Source organism: Rhipicephalus microplus, chromosome 1, assembly GCF_043290135.1.
Source record: "Rhipicephalus microplus isolate Deutch F79 chromosome 1, USDA_Rmic, whole genome shotgun sequence".
Lineage (NCBI taxonomy): Eukaryota > Metazoa > Arthropoda > Arachnida > Ixodida > Ixodidae > Rhipicephalus > Rhipicephalus microplus.
Window position 1 is genome coordinate 102,872,416 of NC_134700.1, and position 17,416 is coordinate 102,889,831.

Here is a 17,416-nt window from a genome sequence, read left to right on the forward strand (position 1 = left end):
ATATATATATATATATATATATATATATATATATGCCTCTTAATGGTACTGTTGGATTTGTACATCAGTATAGCCCTTCCAAAGGTGGACGCCTTCTTTTGTATGTAAATACCTTGGTGTTTCATCACGACGTACTTAGCAGTGTCCTTTTCTTAAATTATTTATCTGTTGCTTTGGAGATACTCCCGGTTTTACCTCGCGCCAGATCCTAATTCTCATTGGTAGCCTAAAGTTCGAAATTCAGTAGCGCAACTCCCAGTTGTGGATATTTGATTCGCCACGTTTTTGTCCTCATGCCGCATGATGTAACCTCAAGCAAGAAGCGATATCACTTGTCTTACCATTCATATGACGCATTCTGATTTGCTTTCGTAGCGTTTGTAATTATCTGCACTAGTTTGTGATAACTTTCATCTTATATGTAGTCTCTTTGTATCAGTGTTCTCGCTGTGTACGTACATTTTCTTGAACACATGGCCAGATACTTACAACTCTTTTACTGCCTCGTGCATCCTTCGCGTTGCGTTCTAGATCGATGCATTTGCGGTACCCGTACAGCTTGAGCTGCCAATTTCCCTTCATCAATGGTCCGGAGCTTTTTTGTTTTGTTTTTAAAAAGGTAATTTCGCGCTGCAAAGTTCTATCAGTTTCTATAGAACCCCAAGCCTTATCACCCTACACTACCTGAATCACTGCTTTTCAACGTGACGCCAATGCCCAATGACTTGTGACAGATATCGGCGAAACCCCTACTTCAGGCACTGAACATGACGGAACTGTGTTCGCTAATCTTTGCGCTTTCATCGCTGCTCTGACGAACAACATGCGGCACCACCTAGAGTATTGTTACGCCGCTGCAGCAATAATCAATCGGGCATTGTTCCGGCGCAGGTGCTCCTGTTAGGTCGATATGGCATCGCATGAAGAGAAAATAAGGCAGAGCAGAGAAAGAAGGTCAACGACCAGCTGTCGCAACGATCGTGGAGTGGGCGCCACCTAACAAGACGCAGTCATGAGGAAAACGTGGCAGCTTGTAGAGGGGGGCGAAAAGGGGAGAAGGGACAAACGCTATAAGGTGGAACCAGAAGCTCCCAGCAACATGATTTACGACGATGTTACTGTTGTGAAATACAGCTATCGGTTCAAAACACGCCTAATATACCCATTCTCAAATATTACCGTTATACCCCTGCGAGGGGGCGATGAAAAAACAGGATATCTGAAAGAAAACAAAGAGATGTAACAATTTTTCAGGACGATAGTCTTTCTTGGGATACTTCAACGCAAAAAATTTGTTCGGTCCGTCTGTCAGCCTGCCTTTCCGAGTGTCTGTCGGTCAATCAATTCAGCCACCCGAGTGAAAGTTCAATGCCTTGGCTAACGCCCAACATCTTGATCTCCTGACTGAGTACACACTAGAGAAAATTGTCGATCAAAAAGCAAATACTGCGCATACTTGAGCGCAACATCATTGAATGAGTATTAGGTAGTGTGCGTCTGTGTTTAGAAACACACCGATACGTAACCCATATTGTACTGCAAAAAAAACGAACAGAAACACGAAGCAGAGAAAAAGGGCAGACAAGCGCAGTACATTATGGATCTCTACTTCGTGTTTCCATTCGTTTTTTGCGCAGTACATTCAGTACTGCGCAAAATCAGTACCAACTTGCCCAACTGGCCATTCTTCTGTAGATACGTAAATTTAATTTATTGATTGATTGTTTGATTGATTGGTTGATTGGTATGTGGGGTTTAACGTCCCAAAGCCACGATATGATTATGAGAGACGCAACGTAAATATAAAGATTGCAATGTTTATTATACTGCGGTGACAATTCAACGCTACAAAACGAAAAAGCGATTGTTTCCTACGCTTCGGTAAAACACGTTGCTGCCACCTAACAGTTGCCCTGTACTCTAAAAAAACTTAGATTTAACTTATTGCCAGATGGCGTCCATATCACACGCAGCACCCCCCCGACAAAAGGATCTACAGAACAGAAAGATACAATTCACCAATCTTTTCAGGTAGAACATTCAATGGGCGTTTTATTCTATTGACACAGAAAACTATCGTATTTCGATGGCCTTCGCAGTGAAGCATACAGATACAGGGCCAACTTTTTACAGAATACCAAACCTAGATAGTTTAAAAAAGAACGCGTAAGAAGTATAGCAAAATTGGCAGCGTGCATGCGTGATTCCCTGCAAATGTAGTCGAAAGACGAAAATCTTCTGTTGGTGGTGTTCTACACAAGTCCTGGTCTCTTCCATGGGAGATATGGCGCTGCGTGCGATATGGACGCCATCTGGCAGTGGCGTCAGGAAACATGAGCTTGTGCAGGACCCAGAGCTACTGCCAGGTGGTCGCACCATCACGTCGGCAGAGAGCTTTTTGTGCATAGCACCGCATTTTCAGCGCAGCCTAAGAAACACTAGGGTCTTTATAGCTACATATTTATGTGCACTTTAGAACACTTCACCTAACTACAATTTCGCGCCTCACATATGCGTAATATTTGCTTTTTTATCTACTATGTTCACATGTGTGAACGCAGCTTCCCATTCAAGATGGCTGGACGTTCGGCAAGTGCTCAAAGTTCGGCCGGGTGACTGAATAATGTGACAGACAGACACACAATTGTAAATTTTTGTTTTGTCGAAGGTGGTGACGAAGTTTACCGAAAAGGAAACAGTGCAAGGATCACCTTGACTGTTATATTCAAGAAGAACTTTCTAGGTATGAGAGAGAGAGAGAGAAAGAGAGCGTGTGTACGGTTCTCACCTCCCTAGACCTGTTTGGAGAAGAGGGCACTCATTCCTGCTACAACGCTTCTGCACGTAATCGGCGTACGCTCAATGATTGCCATGAAAAATATAACTTAACGCGACGCCATCATGCGTAACTTTTAATACACGCAACTCATTACATATCCGAATGTGTTATTTCAGCCCATGGGCATGTTTAGCATTCTTCGCAATTGAGGGGAGCGAAAATGAATTGAAGCGCTTTCTTTAAGGCTCTTGCATGCCATTAATAATCTATCGAGCAAAAAAAATAACAATGTTTCCAGTGTGTGCCAATGTCCAATGTACTGCGGCGCGCTGGGAGCCACTGGGACACACTGTACAGCGTGGCCAGCGTCACCCAGTGCGCTGAACTCACTGAACCACACTGCACAACGTAGCCCCTTGTCCTAAAGCGCACAGGGAGGCACTGATCAAGCCGTACAGTCTCTACCGCACACTGACAACATTAGTGGCACATTAGAAGAAACTAGGTGCGTTCGCGCACTTTCTCTAAGACTTCATATTTAATCGCAAGATGTCGAGCGTGAAATTACCGAATATGATGGTATCTCATCTATGTGCTACACATATGTAGCTTTAGTTTTAGCTAGGCAACGGTCGTGGGAGTACGCTAGAGCAATCAACTTTCGAGCGCACGGGTCAGGGGCGCCGCCATGATTTTGCTGGGGTGGGGTGGAGGGTGGTGGGTGAAGCACCGACGACAATTGTGTTCCTGCTAGGGGGACGGAGGCAGAGAGGCAAAGAACTTATGAGTCGTCTTTTGACTATGCTTATGCTTGCTCTTGGGAGGGCAACAAGGGGCGGGGGGCAGGTGAGAATTCAGAGGGAAAAGGTTTCCGGCCCACCCACGCCCCCCTTGACTCGGGTGCGCTTTCCTTGAAGTGTGACCGAGTTTCGTCAATGTACCTCATAAGCGGTATCGATAAAACTGACCATTCGTAACACATTATGACAGTAGTATTAGTCTGATAATCAAGAACAACGTTCCAGCTCATACCGCAGAAAGCCGCACGCTCTCGGCAGCAGTTAGCCGCTGGGATGCCCAATCTCTGTGTTTTTAGCTTCTGATTTGTGTACAAGGTAAAAATATGGCCCCTCAAGGATCAGTAATGATCGAAACTGTATTTTAACGGTTATTATACTCTTTCTAACTGAATACCTATGATCTTCACAGCGATGGAGGCACACGAAGTATGGCCCTAAGCCTAATGGTCGTTTCGGTTAAAGTGGAGTGCTGCAGCTGTCGTACGTGGAACGTAAACGAGGAGGACAGAAAATACTTCCAAATGAGTGAAGAAATCTACAGTGTTCAGCAGTTCAGACGTAGGCAGTTTTCTACACAGGTATGCCAGACTGCATAGCGAGTCACTGCGATTGCCGTAACGCATTTGTGGTTACGATAGGTTTCACAGCACAACGTGCCAGATAGATGTTATTCGAGCCAACCTGTAAGAAATAAGCTAACCTGTTAAGTTGGTTTCAATGGATGCGTGTAACTGAAACTCTATGCAACAGTTCCATAGTAGAGCACCTAGTGCTCTAAATCGTTAACTACTTTTTCGAAACACAGTTGGTGAGAGCACGAAAAGACAAAGCTTTGCATTTCTAAAAGAGAAAATCAAAATATTTGATACCTGCATTAGTTTCAAGAAGAAGAAAAAATATACGTATACGCTCGTCTTTCAGGTATGGTGTAGTGGGCAGCCTGTCAAACGGGAGATGTTTGATGCGTTGAGACACTGGGTTCGACTCTGGCTCACTCACTTTTTCTTTCAATTTTTTTCTTTTTTCACTGCGGTCGTGTTTCAGCATTAATTACGATGTACGCATAACCATAATTCTTAAAAGCAACTTAAAAGCCAGATTTCCGCCGATGATGGGTGTTCCGGTGTGCAGTGCACCACCGTGCAGCGTGCAACGTGTTCCAGTGTGCCGCGCCACAATGGTTCAGTAATCAGGTATGACGCTGAGACAGTGCCACTGGGTTTTGCGATAGGGATCCCAGAAACTCACTTGTCCAGAACCCTGCAGATTTAACTATGACAGTGGAGGTCCGATTATGTTGGGACATATGGCTAACCTGGCACCGACATAGCGAGGCAGGGAGGGCAGCTAACCGAGATCGCTACCCTGTAGCACGTTAATGCGCGAAGACACCACGCTAGCGTGAGGGTGGGCACGCTCAGAATGGCGGTGTTTCGGTCACTCTTGAACGTTTTGTACATTCTTTAGTGAAGTGCTCCTGTGTGGTTATTAGGCCTTGTTGCGTCATGCAAGTTATTCAAATTGAGCGGTATGGTTGGTACGTATTCATATTTCCATCAGAGGCCCTCAGGGAGTTCCAGACACGGCCTTCGCGTCACGTCGTGTTCGGGGATGTCTCACCAAATCTTGCCATTTTGTACTTTTTAATCACGCTGCACACGTTGTCTTTTTCAACCGTCTTGCACTGCGCTTTTGAGTGCCTAAATTTCTCGAGAATGTGCGATTGGCCGAGAAAAGCGCCGCAAAGAAGAAAGAAAAAGGGGAATGCAACAAGGTTAACCAGAGACATGCCCGGTTGGCTGCCTTACGCTAAGGAGAGTTCAAAAGGGTAGTGGAAAAGATGAAAGAGAGTGAAAAGATAAAAGGAAAGGATCCCTAAGTGCGCTGATGCGCTCAAGGGCGCGGCGCTATTGAATACCCAAAATCGTTCACACGGTCTCGTAGCCTTCATGAAGCGCAGCCGACTACTAACGGAGATGGTGCTTCAGCAGCATCTGCATTGAGGGCGGCCGATCATGCAGTCGTCGCAAAGCATCATAATCTGTTGGTCTTTCAGATCGAGGCTAATCGAAGCCAGCGACATAGCAAACGATAGATGGTTCCTTCGGTGCCGCAACCTCGCATGCCGCACTGTCGGTTACTCGAATTAATGTTATGCATGCCTTAATGATGCGACTGCAGGGTTTCGACACCCTCCACATTCGTAAAATAAAGCATTGAGGTTGAATTCAATTAGCCAAGCTGCGGGCAAACTGCGAGTGTAGACATTTACGCCTATCCTTGTGCCATCTGCCCTTTTTCCTTCAATGGCAATTTTGCAAATAAGCGCCCCTTGATTAATCAGCCCGGCGTCCTTCTAGTTTGCAATGAACTAAACTTCGGACTTTCTACTTGCTTATGGAGACCCCTTCCACTAAATAGCATTAATGAAGTGCGTGCGTGTGTGCGTGTGCGTGTGTGTGTGTGTGCGTGTGTGTGTGTGCGTGTGTGTGCGTATGCGTGTGTGCACGTGTGCACGTGTGTGTGTGCGTGTGTGTGCGTGTGCGTGTGCGCGTGTGCGTGTGTGTGTGTGTGCATTGCGCATCTCGGTTTTCCGCAGTGCGCCATTCTGACAGGACCACAACTATGCTTGAAGGTGCACTCGCACTTTTTTCTTCGAGCTGCAAATACTGGCGCCACTTTAAGACACGCCCGAGATGGAACTTTCCTGGATGTCTTCGCCGAAATATATATATATATAGCGCGTACATCGCGATGGCATAGCTAGAGGTTTGAGCATCGCCCGCAGTTGTGCGGAGCAGAGATTATTGACGAGACGAGTTGAGCTGAGCACTGGGGATCAAATCCCGAGTGCGCGGCAAGTTTTACGGGCACTTTTGAGCGTCGTCGCCATGTAAACACAAGGGGAGGAATTCTACGGGCAGCAAACAGCTATATGCCATGCTGTCCAGCTCCGCCGCGACACTTTCGCGTCATAATCTACTGGCAGAAAACTATAGTTGGCGTCTAATAATTATTCAAGCGAAACATTGTGGTTCGGCCGACATGTTAGAGCGTATCAGTACAAGAACTTGCCAAATATCACGAAATATTCAGGGAGTGAAGGATGATGAGTGGGATGAAGCGTCCGTCCGTCCGTGCGTCCGTCCGTCCGTCCGCCTGCCTGCCTGCCTGCCTGCCTGCCTGCCTGCCTGCCTGCCTGCCAGCCCTGCCCTGCCCTGCCCTGCCCTGCCCTGCCATGCCCTGCCCTGCCCTGCCTGCCCTGCCTGCCTGCCTGCCTGCCTGTCCTTCCGTCCGTCCGTCAACTACATAAAATGTCAGCTATACGAAAACCACTAACACCATCTAGTGATATTATTTCTAAGGACATAGACCGACAACGCCATCCATTAGCCAATTCATAAGCTAGAGGTGGCTACATACTACTACTACTGCTACTGCTACTACTACTACTACTACTACTACTACTACTACTACTACTACTACTACTACTACTACTACTACTACTACTACTACTACTACTACTACGGAGAAGGAAACCACCCACACCCTTAAGAGCTTCAGTACAACAAAACAACAGAAGCCGAAAGAACAGAAGCCGATGCAAACAGGAATATAAGACAAATACATGAGTTTCAGTCTAGTTCACTATAGTTTCTGAACGCAATGTGCGAAGAATGAGGCATTCTGCTTATTGAAACGGACACACCTCTTAGAAATTACAGTATTTTGGGAATGCCTCTACAGAGCAAGCTAAATAAAAAAGTTATGAAAGGTGTGCTTCCACGAAGAAATATGCGATTATGACATTTCATTTTGTTGTGCCGACCCAGCCTTTTGGAATACAATCCGCCTCGCAACTTGTGCTTGTACTGGCAGCTGAGGAGAATGATCAGCTTCATTGCATTGCTTCGTCCCAAAATTTTTTAGCGCTATTGAGTTTTAGTCATGGCTTTCAGGTCTCCTCTGGTAGAGCACCGAGTACTCTAAACCGTTAACCACTTAGGCAAAACGTGGTACGCGACGACTAACGTGGGCTGCGTGCACTCATTCCCACGGTAATTTTTGTCAACAGGGCCTCATCAAATGTGAGGCCCACGGGACGCTATTATGCTCTCCCACATTATAGAGTACGAAGTACAAGAAATCGTTCACCAGTTTTTTTTAACAGTGTTGCCCCTTTGTGTTCGTCTTTGGGAGACGCATGAAGCTTGTCTTTCGGCCTAATTCGTTTTGGTAGGCTGGTGTTTATTCAGTACCGGCAGATATACCATGTAAATACGCACCATACGAATATATCGACGTCTCATTTGTTTTCCGTTTACGGTGTGATGTACATATGTAAGTATATCCTTTTGTAACAAATGTTTGTGTCTGTACATGTTCTGTACTGTGGAGATGCTATGTTGGAATGTTGTTGATGTCCCGTACTTCAGAGAATGAATTTCTCTAAACACAGTTTCGCCACTATCGAAACTATTCAAACAAAGACAGCTTATTGCTCTCCAATACCAGAGTACATCATACTCTAAATCGTCGAACATTTGCTCTAAACGCATGGTAACTTGAACAGCTTATTGCTCTCCAATAGTAGTGTGCATATAGTACTCTAAAGCGTTCATAATCTCTTCGTTATCGCATCAAGCACAGCAGCGCATGGGTCTGTGGTCGTCTTGGATAGCTCATCACACAAGAATGGCGTCCCATGTCGGCGGCGTCCACGCCAGTCAGTCTAAACATTATCGTCACGTGATGACGTCATAATGACGTCACATATAACAAACATTGTGACCGTATCGTAATGTCGCATCCATCACTTCACATAAGTAACGTCATTAAGTGGCATCTCTCCTTAATCGAACGTGGCTTATCTTGGAGGCAGTACAAAGAGGGTTGAGGTGCAGAAAGCTCGCAATACAGCTCTATGGAGCTCCAATTGAGCTTTATTGTGAGTTATGGAGCTCCGATTGAGCTCCAGTAGTGCTCTAAAACCACGTTACTTGAAGAAAGCTTTCGAAGGAGGGTTCCAGAAGAGTTGAAATTCGACACACAAGAAAAATGAGATGCCTTTTATCTTCCAGTCGACGGAGACAGATTCGCATGGAACACTGTGAGCTTTAGTACTCTCAATCTTCACGTATCGTTCGAACGGGTGGGAGAAGAGCAAGTCCTGCGCCGAGCGATTGAGTTGAGCAGATATAGTATAGATCCCCATGTTGTTGGTGTTATTACACACTTTATCGTCCTGTACAGGACGTATCCCATGTCCGCCTGTCTAGTCCCATGACGGGACCGACAGATCAAGCCTCCTGAGTCCTTGAAAAATTGAATTCAATTTTTCAAGTATGAACCAACTAGTCTGCAAAAAAGTATTGCTTCAACATACTCCTGAGCCCGTCAGGGTCCGGGGCCCGGTTGCTCATGAAACTATATTCAGAAATGAATAGTTTGCCATGAGTCTTTCTAGCTTACAGCACGAAATATTATCCTAAAGAACATACATCACATATGTGAATCACGGTGGCGGCTTGGTTTACCAACCTCAAATGAAATATCTCCATGGGTCAAAACATCTCGTGTTGCGAAGAGAACCAGAGGGCACGCCAGCCATGCCAAATTTGACCACGTCAAAAATTTCCCGCAGTCACGTTTCGTCTCAACCTCGCTATTACACAAGCACGCTTGTGCCTTGCAGGCATAGGCGTGCGTAAGTAGGTTCCATCCCAGAAACAGCAAAGAGCGCGCTATACCAGGCGTCAACGCTGCAACGTTGTTTTCAGCGATGCAGCATATGTTGGGGCGGTGAGGTGCATATGCATTTCGCTGGGGACGTCTGAGCCTCTCAGTCACGATATGGCAACTGTCGCGTGTTCCTATATATGCACATAGGACTGCGCCTAACTGGACAAGACCAGGACAGAGAACACGAAGCTCTGGGCACTATATAAACGGCGGAAAAACGACAGACGAGTGCGCCCTCGTCTGTTCTTTCTTTCACCGTCCGGTGTCCAGCACTTCATGTTTCCGTCCTGATAATATAACTATACTTCACAGCGACGCCAAAAAGCGCACGGAACTGCGCTGAATGATACCAACGCAAAACCACTCCAGAAGAAAAAGAAAAAAAAAGCGTTGGGGGCAGGCATCTCCAAAACTATGACATTCTTGCCACATTACAGGTACCGACTATCCCCATTCAACGTTTCTGGCGTCTAGCTTAGCCATTTGAAGAAATAAAAAAAAAAAGAAAAAAGAAACAAAGCAATAGGTCGGCATAGACAGCTCAACTTGATTTCGGTTTCGTATTGTCAAGGCGCATTAGCCACGCTAGAGGTGCAGACCGCAATAGGGGCGAATAGCTACTTCACGTAATAAGTCATGCATAGTGTAACACAATCCCACCTGCAGCTCCATGATGGATCTCTGTAGCTGCTGCTCCTGCGTCTCCGGCAGCGAGTGCTGCCTCCTGGGCACGGGCCTGCGCACGGTGTGGCCGGCGACCACGCCGCCACCGCCACCGCCCGACCAGTCAGCCGGTCCTTTGCTGCCCGCTGCTGCGAAGAACAAGAAGGACACACCATTAGAAAGGCGTATCTCCAGCAGACAAGTGCAAGGGCACGTGTCAGCTAAGTCGAAAGAAGGGCATCATTCACATTTACACTCATCACACACAAACCTGCATAACAGCTGTTATAACTACGCACGACACCCGCGATGTTTTGTGATTTAATTATCAGTCGATTCAAGGCATATTACTCGGCAATGATATGTCAAGCATACATTGAAAAATCTTTAACTGCGGGTGTCTCTGGAGCCAACGTTGAGACAAGTGGTCTTGACTTTGTTAAAGCAGCAACAGCCTGCTTTAGTGTGTGTATGTATACGCTTCTTCCACTATCTCCTAACGAAAACATGAGAGGACAATTGCGGAAACTGTAACTGGGCGAGTAAAACACGGAGAATACTCATGTAAGCTGTCGTGCCTAAATTGGCGAGCAAAATGAAAGACGGGGCACATTCGTATAAAAGATTCACAAAACTCACGAAAAAAAAATGTTTGTGCAAGAGAAATTTTCTTGCGTAAGCCGATTCACGAAACGAAAAAAAGAAACGTCGTAAGAGGCCATCGTTGTCACATCGGCCGCTGCAATAAAACGCCCTGTGACTGCCCGGGAACATGTCAGCGATGGTGATGCAGTTGCTCTATTTGCTTACGTCACCGAAAAGTGGTCATAGGTAGGTTCACAAAGCAAAGTTTTGCGTAAAAACAGCGTGGCCAGAAGAAAACAGCGTGGCTAGAAGCAATGTGGCTACTTAGAACCTGCTACCGCGGCGGTATACTTTGGTGTGCTGGCTCGTTTTGAGTTAATTCACACCGATGTAGGGCTGCCTGATGACTGCTGGTGCGTTTTTATTTATTTCGGCGCTTTGAGTTTCATGTGTTGTTTCCCTTGTACGCATGGATGATATGGACAAACACTGTCGTCTAATATATTCAGAGTCGCAGTAATTTAGGAATCCTATTGGGCGTCAATAGCGTAAAATTATGCATGTAAAGATTTGTGGTTGGATGAAAACCAATTTGATACTTGAATGGTCGGTGCATTCAAACGCGGCACAGCATATCATCAACCTTATCTGTTATGTTGTTGTGTTGCACCCCACTTCATCCAATTAAAAGTACAACTCGAGATTCTTGCCTCATTGGTAGAAATTCCCACCAAAGAGGTTAATAGGAGCACATTCCTTGCAGACTACTGGAAATAAAAAAATTGGCAGATTCCACGCACAGTGGGAATTGATGATATGCGAAGCATAAATGAGAAATATTGATATATCACTTTAAAGTCAGCACAACGTCACGAGGTGGAGGTAAATGATGTCGCACATAACTTCCGTGTCATGATTATCATTATTGCATGTGTTGTTTACCTTCGCCATCTATTCACGTCACGTGATACCAAATTTAGTATATGTGGAGCTAGCGAAACGGTCGCGAGACGCTATGAGGGTGGTATGATGTTATGTTCTTACATAATACGCGTTTCAGGATTATCATGTTTGCACCAGTCATATATTTCATCATTTATTGACGTAACGTAACACCGAATTTGGTATATGCGAAGCTAGCAAAACGGCCGCGAGCGCATCATGAAGGGCCCAATATACTCCAATGTAAAGTGGATGCGCGCGCACGCTGGGCAATGCGACGCTACGTTAGCAAAACGCAAGCACTCTATAGTCTGACGCCAGGTGCTACCAAGGTCCGTCGGCGCGGCCCGACGGCAACCGGCGCGAAATGCGACATGCTGCATTTCGCGCCGATGCGGTACTCAGACAACACTGCGTCTCCCTGATTTTCTTCGCGGTGTGCCAACAAGACGCCGGGTGAAGACTTCGAGGGCTCGGCGCCCTACAGGTACGAGGTTCCGTTATCAAAGACTTGGCTAGTACGCGACCACTACGGTGGTTGGTAGCCATCGCCACGAGCCTTATGCTCGTCCAAGTGCGTTAAACCACATGAGTGATACTGCAGGACACAATGAAAACCCTGGGGGCTCACAGGTGCGTCCAAGCATCATAAAGCCGGCACGTTTGCAAATTCACAACCGCGAAATGGCTCCAGCGAGCACAGCAGCATTGGAAGACGATGAAGCTGAGAGCAAGAAGCCTCGCTTAGAAGAGAATCCTCTCGACGATAAAACGTCAACTTATTACCTAAGTGATGAAGAAGACATGGGCGAAGATGAACCATTTACGTTGGTTACTTATAAAAAGAAACGAGCAGAGGGTATCACAATCATATTTCGTCCAACAGCTGAAGGTGCTAGCTTCTGGAAAGTGAACCCCAATCGAGTGTCAGCTGAAGTAGTTTCCGCTGCTAAAGAAAAAGTGCAGTCATTCAGAACGACCAGAGATGGAAGCTTTAGTGTCAGCGTTGCTTCCTTAAGTTCAGCCAAGCGTCTTCTGATGCTTTCAAATGTAGGTGGCTTGGAAGTTAAGCCTTTCATCCCAGAGTCATACACTCGGAACGTTGCGAAAGTAAAACATGTTACTCTGCAGTATTCAGATGAACAACTCCTAGAGTACTTGAGAGATGCAGGGGTTATATCGGCGCGACGGCAAATAAAATACTACCGCCAGGAAGATGGAGGAGTAACGACGCGTCCACTTCACTCAGTGATCCTGACTTTTCGAGATGACCGCCCGATTCCAGGAAGAATCTACTTAGGATTCACCAGTCACCCAGTGGAAGAATATCTTGGTCCAGCACTTCGGCGCTATAACTGCCAGCGATTCGGACACATGGCGAAAAGTTGCCGTAACACACGCCGGTGTAAGATCTGCTCAGAAGAACACCATCATAAGGAGTGCAAGTCTGTTCTTCAGCCTAAGCCTAAGTGTGCAAACTGTGCAGGTAATCACGCTGCCTCATATTCAGGCTGCCCGCAAAGTAAAGCTGCTGCAAAAATGCGTCGGCATGAGCTCATTCATGGAAGAAAACCACGCCCCAATGAACCATCTCCAAACCTTGAGATTGTTCATCCTGTACGTGATCCACCTCAGCGGCCACCACAACAACAGTCGACAAACACGCCAAGAGAACCGCCAAGAGAGCCGCCAAGAGCACACTCGAGAGACCACTCACGAGAAGTACCTTCAAGTAACCCAACATACGCGTCAAAGTTGCGAACGCCCACGGGACCTCTGCCGGAAAGTAGCAAAGCCGACAGTGCCAGTGTTCGCCCCAACTACAACATCGAAACGTCACATCATTCTCAACAGGCCTCAGAAAATCAACCATTCAATGGAGACCGTGCCTCTGCACCAGTCATGCAGTTGATTCTGCCAATGCTTTTCGCAGCACTTAAGGCATTCCTGTCTGCTCTACCGGAAGCAAACAACCTGCCAGAAGTAAAAGCCCTGCTGCCTCTGGAAGCACTATTGTGTCAACAGTCCGGGTCAAACCTGCGACAAGTAACATATGAATAAGCGCTACAAAGATGTCTCCATATACCAGTGGAATGCCAATAGTCTTCGAAGGAAGTGTGCTGACTTCCGTAAACTCCTTCTGCAGCATAATTTTCCAATACTTTGCATCCAAGAGGCAGGAATAAATGATGATTTCCGCCTCTCCAACTACGTGATATATAAGTCATCTCGTCGAAGTGGTCCTAGCAGAGTACATTTGTGCGTCAGAAAGGACTTACCTTCTCATCAAGTTCACTCAAGTGATTCGGACTTCCCGGAATTCGTCGCTTGCAAAGTATCCTTTGGTGAGCAGTGCGTTACAGCGATCAATTTTTACCTACAACCTTCAAGCCGCATTTCGGTAGAAGAGCTAACAAATATCTTCAACATTTCTCATTCATATACGCTTATATGCGGAGACTTTAATGCGCACAATATAATCTGGGGCAGTGATCGATGTGATGCACGTGGGAACATTGTTGAGTGTGCTGCAGACAAATGCAATTTGACAATTTTAAATGACGGCTCCCCAACGTTTGTCCGAGGGCATAATTACTCTAGTTGCATCGATGTAATCTTGTGTTCCCAAGATCTAGTGAATGATGTGGTATGGACAACGGATGTAGAAACACGTGAGAGTGACCATTTTTCCATTCTAATAAATCACCCCTACTTGCGAAAAGACGACACCAGACGCTACAGCAAACTGACGAACTGGAAAGCTTTTCGGCACCACCTAACAAACCAAAATAGTGACCTCACGACAGTTGAAAGCTTTACTGAATTTCTGCAAGATAATGCGAATAAATGTACAAAGAAAGTCCCGATTCCAAAAGACTATGCTGCAGTCGATGGAGAGTATGAACATCTAAGAGCCATCAGACGACGTTCAGAAAGGGCATATCGACGCAGCGGAAGTTTATAAGCATACAAAAATGCACAGAAAATCCACAGTGTAATGCGCAGACGGCTAGAAAATTTAGGTAAACGACGCTGGCGTGATTTCTGTGGCACGCTTTCTCCCCACACACCTGTTCCAAGAATTTGGCTTGTAATTCGAGCACTTAGTGGCCCTGTTTCACAGAGCTTCCCATTCCGTGCTATTGCTGTAGCCTTGGACAAACCGGAAGCTGTGGTAATAGATGAATTTCGTCAACTTATCAGTAGGCCCGCCGCATCACAATGTGCATTATTTGATAATTCTGTCGCGTTAGCCAACCAGAAAATTAATGCTAGCTTTTGGGCCCAGCATCCTGAACTAGACCCTGTATTTACGTTAAGGGAGCTGCATTGTGCTATAGCATCATGTCGTCAAAAATCGGCCCCTGGACCGGACGGCAATACGTACAATATGCTAAAGAACCTTGGTCCCACAGGAACAACTATTCTCTTAGATATTTACAATAATCTATGGACGCAAGAAATTGTACCCGAGTCTTCAAAGTCTGCTCGCATCATTCCGATCTTAAAACCGGCTATGACGCCCTTGAACCTTGAATCTTTCCGTCCAATCAGTCTGACAAGCTGTTTATGTAAGGTAATGGAAAAAATGATTGATGCGCGACTTCAATGGTGGTGCAACAGAACTGGTGTATTCTCCAACTACTTGACAGGTTTTAGGAAACAGAGATGCACAATGGATGCAATACTGGACTTAGTAACGTATGTGGAGCATGAACGCGCCTGTGGTAGTTTGACGGTCGCAGTGTTCTTGGATATCAAAAGGCCATTTGACACAGTCAGTCACACTCATGTTCTGCTGAGTATGTTGGAACATGGACTGTCCGGCAGGTCTTTGCGGTGGGTATCCAAATTTTTATCAGGTCGTAAAATATTCATTCAGACGAGCGAAGGAAAAAGTGCAGAACACGACGTCCTACAGGGAGTGCCACAAGGACGCGTACTCAGCCCTTTTCTTTTCAACTGTGTTATGGCTGATTTAGCTAAAAGACTGCCTTCCAGGTTGAAATACTCCTTATATGCAGATGATGTGTGCATTTGGGCATCTGGCACGGACATACGGTTAATTCAGATTGCATTGCAGGACGGAATAAATATTGCCACCATTGATAAACGAGCCACGGTGGCTCATACGCGTTTTTGGGCGCGAAGAAGAAGAGAACATCTTCGTTGCTCTGGTTCAAGTGAACTCCTGGCTGCGGGTCTTGTTTTGTTCGTGACATTACTGGTGGAGGTGCTGGGTACGTGTACTTCGGCTGTGTCGGCCATCGTGGAGACAGCTACATCTCCCAGAGCAAGAATCAGCCGCCGCCTGCGTGGGTTACCCCCTGAATTTGGTCCCTTGGCATCGACACCCAGAAAGATGGCAACTGCGATGACAAGCCAGGCGGTCCAAACCAGCGATGGCCATGATTCGCTTCTCGCCCATGTTCTCCACGTGCCACAGACACCAAAGCCGTTCCATGGAGACATCTTCGAGGATGTTGATGACTGGCTAGACCACTTTGAACGGGTTGCCAATATCAACGAATGGGACGATGTTCGCAAGCTGCGCCGAGTTTATTTCTACTTGGAGGATTCTGCGAAGACGTTGTACGAGAACCACGAGGGCTCCTTTGCAACATGGCAAGAGTTCAGCCGACAGCTTCGTGACGCCTATCGCAACACCGAAAGGAAGGAGAGGGCCGAACAAGCCATATCCAGCAGAAACCAACGGCCGAACGAACGTGTATCCATGTTTGTCGAGGACATGCTTCGACTCTTCAAGCGCGCGGACCCTGCCATGCCTGAGGAAAAGAAGGTGCGCCACTTAATGCGCGGAGTAAAAGAACAGCTTTTCGCTGGGCTCGTGCGCAATCCACCGACGACAGTCGCCCAGTTCATCAGTGAGGCGGCTACGATGGAACGTACGCTGCAGCAGCGGTCGTCACAATACGAACGCCAGATCCCGGCCACCACATGCTCTATCGGCTCTGACAGCGAGAGACAGACCCTCGCAGACTTATTCGAAGTATCGTTCGGGACGAATTGCGACAGCTGCAGGCAGTGGGATCCCATCCACCCGTGTCAGCCCTCGCGGATGTAATCCGACAAGAAGTCCGACAGGCCGTCACACCCCTAGCCCCAATCGCACCGCCGATTCCCGAGGCCCCAGTCCTGACATACGCAGCGGCATTGCGATCCCCTGCGCCACCGGCTACAGATACTGCTATGCGGCCAAGGTACCAGGCTATGCAGCCATTTCACGACACTGCTTCAAGCCCACCTCTCGGCTCAAGGTTTTCGAGCCCACCCACCTATCCGCCGTCCATCTCAAGACAAAGTGGTAGCAAGGCAAGCACGTGGCGCACCTCGGATAACCGTCCGCTCTGCTATCACTGTGGCGAAGCGGGTCACGCATACCGGAACTGTCAATACCGGCAACTAGGTCTCCGCGGCTTCCACCCTGATGCTCGATGCCCGCGCTACGGTGAGCGCCCCCGCGAAATTGAAGCCTATCTCATGGGCCAACGTACTCCTTCGACTATTCGGCACCACCAATCGAGATCACCATCGCCTCGCCGGTCTACGTCACCCAGTTTGCCCTCATCGTCTTCCGCTCCTTTCAGGAGCCGGTCACCAAATCCCCGCAGGGGAAACTAGGAACGGCGACTTCTGGGGGTGAAGTCGCGGCCCGGCGAACTGTAAAAGACCCTCCTTCGACGCAACGACCAGACGAGGGCGATTCCGGTTTTGCAGTGTTCTCCGACAGCAAAAAGATTGTTTCTGCCGAAATTGCCGTCTTCGTCGACAATCATGCTGTTAACGCCCTCGTCGATACCGGTGCCGACTATTCCGTAATGAGCGCAACACTGGCATCTGAACTGAGGGAGGTTATGACGCCTTGGCAAGGACCTCAGTTGCG

At 47.2% G+C, this 17,416-nt stretch overlaps 1 protein-coding gene across 1 annotated transcript in view; it reads right to left on the minus strand.

The window, feature by feature from the left end:
• The window catches only part of LOC119178424 (coiled-coil domain-containing protein AGAP005037), a 421,294-nt gene that overhangs the window by 239,011 nt on the left and 164,867 nt on the right, over window positions 1-17,416 (minus strand). Inside the window, exon 3 of the mRNA XM_075886482.1 lies at window positions 9,982-10,133. Within this exon, the coding sequence (XP_075742597.1) occupies window positions 9,982-10,133 (152 nt within the window). The remainder of the gene's footprint in view (window positions 1-9,981; window positions 10,134-17,416) is intronic.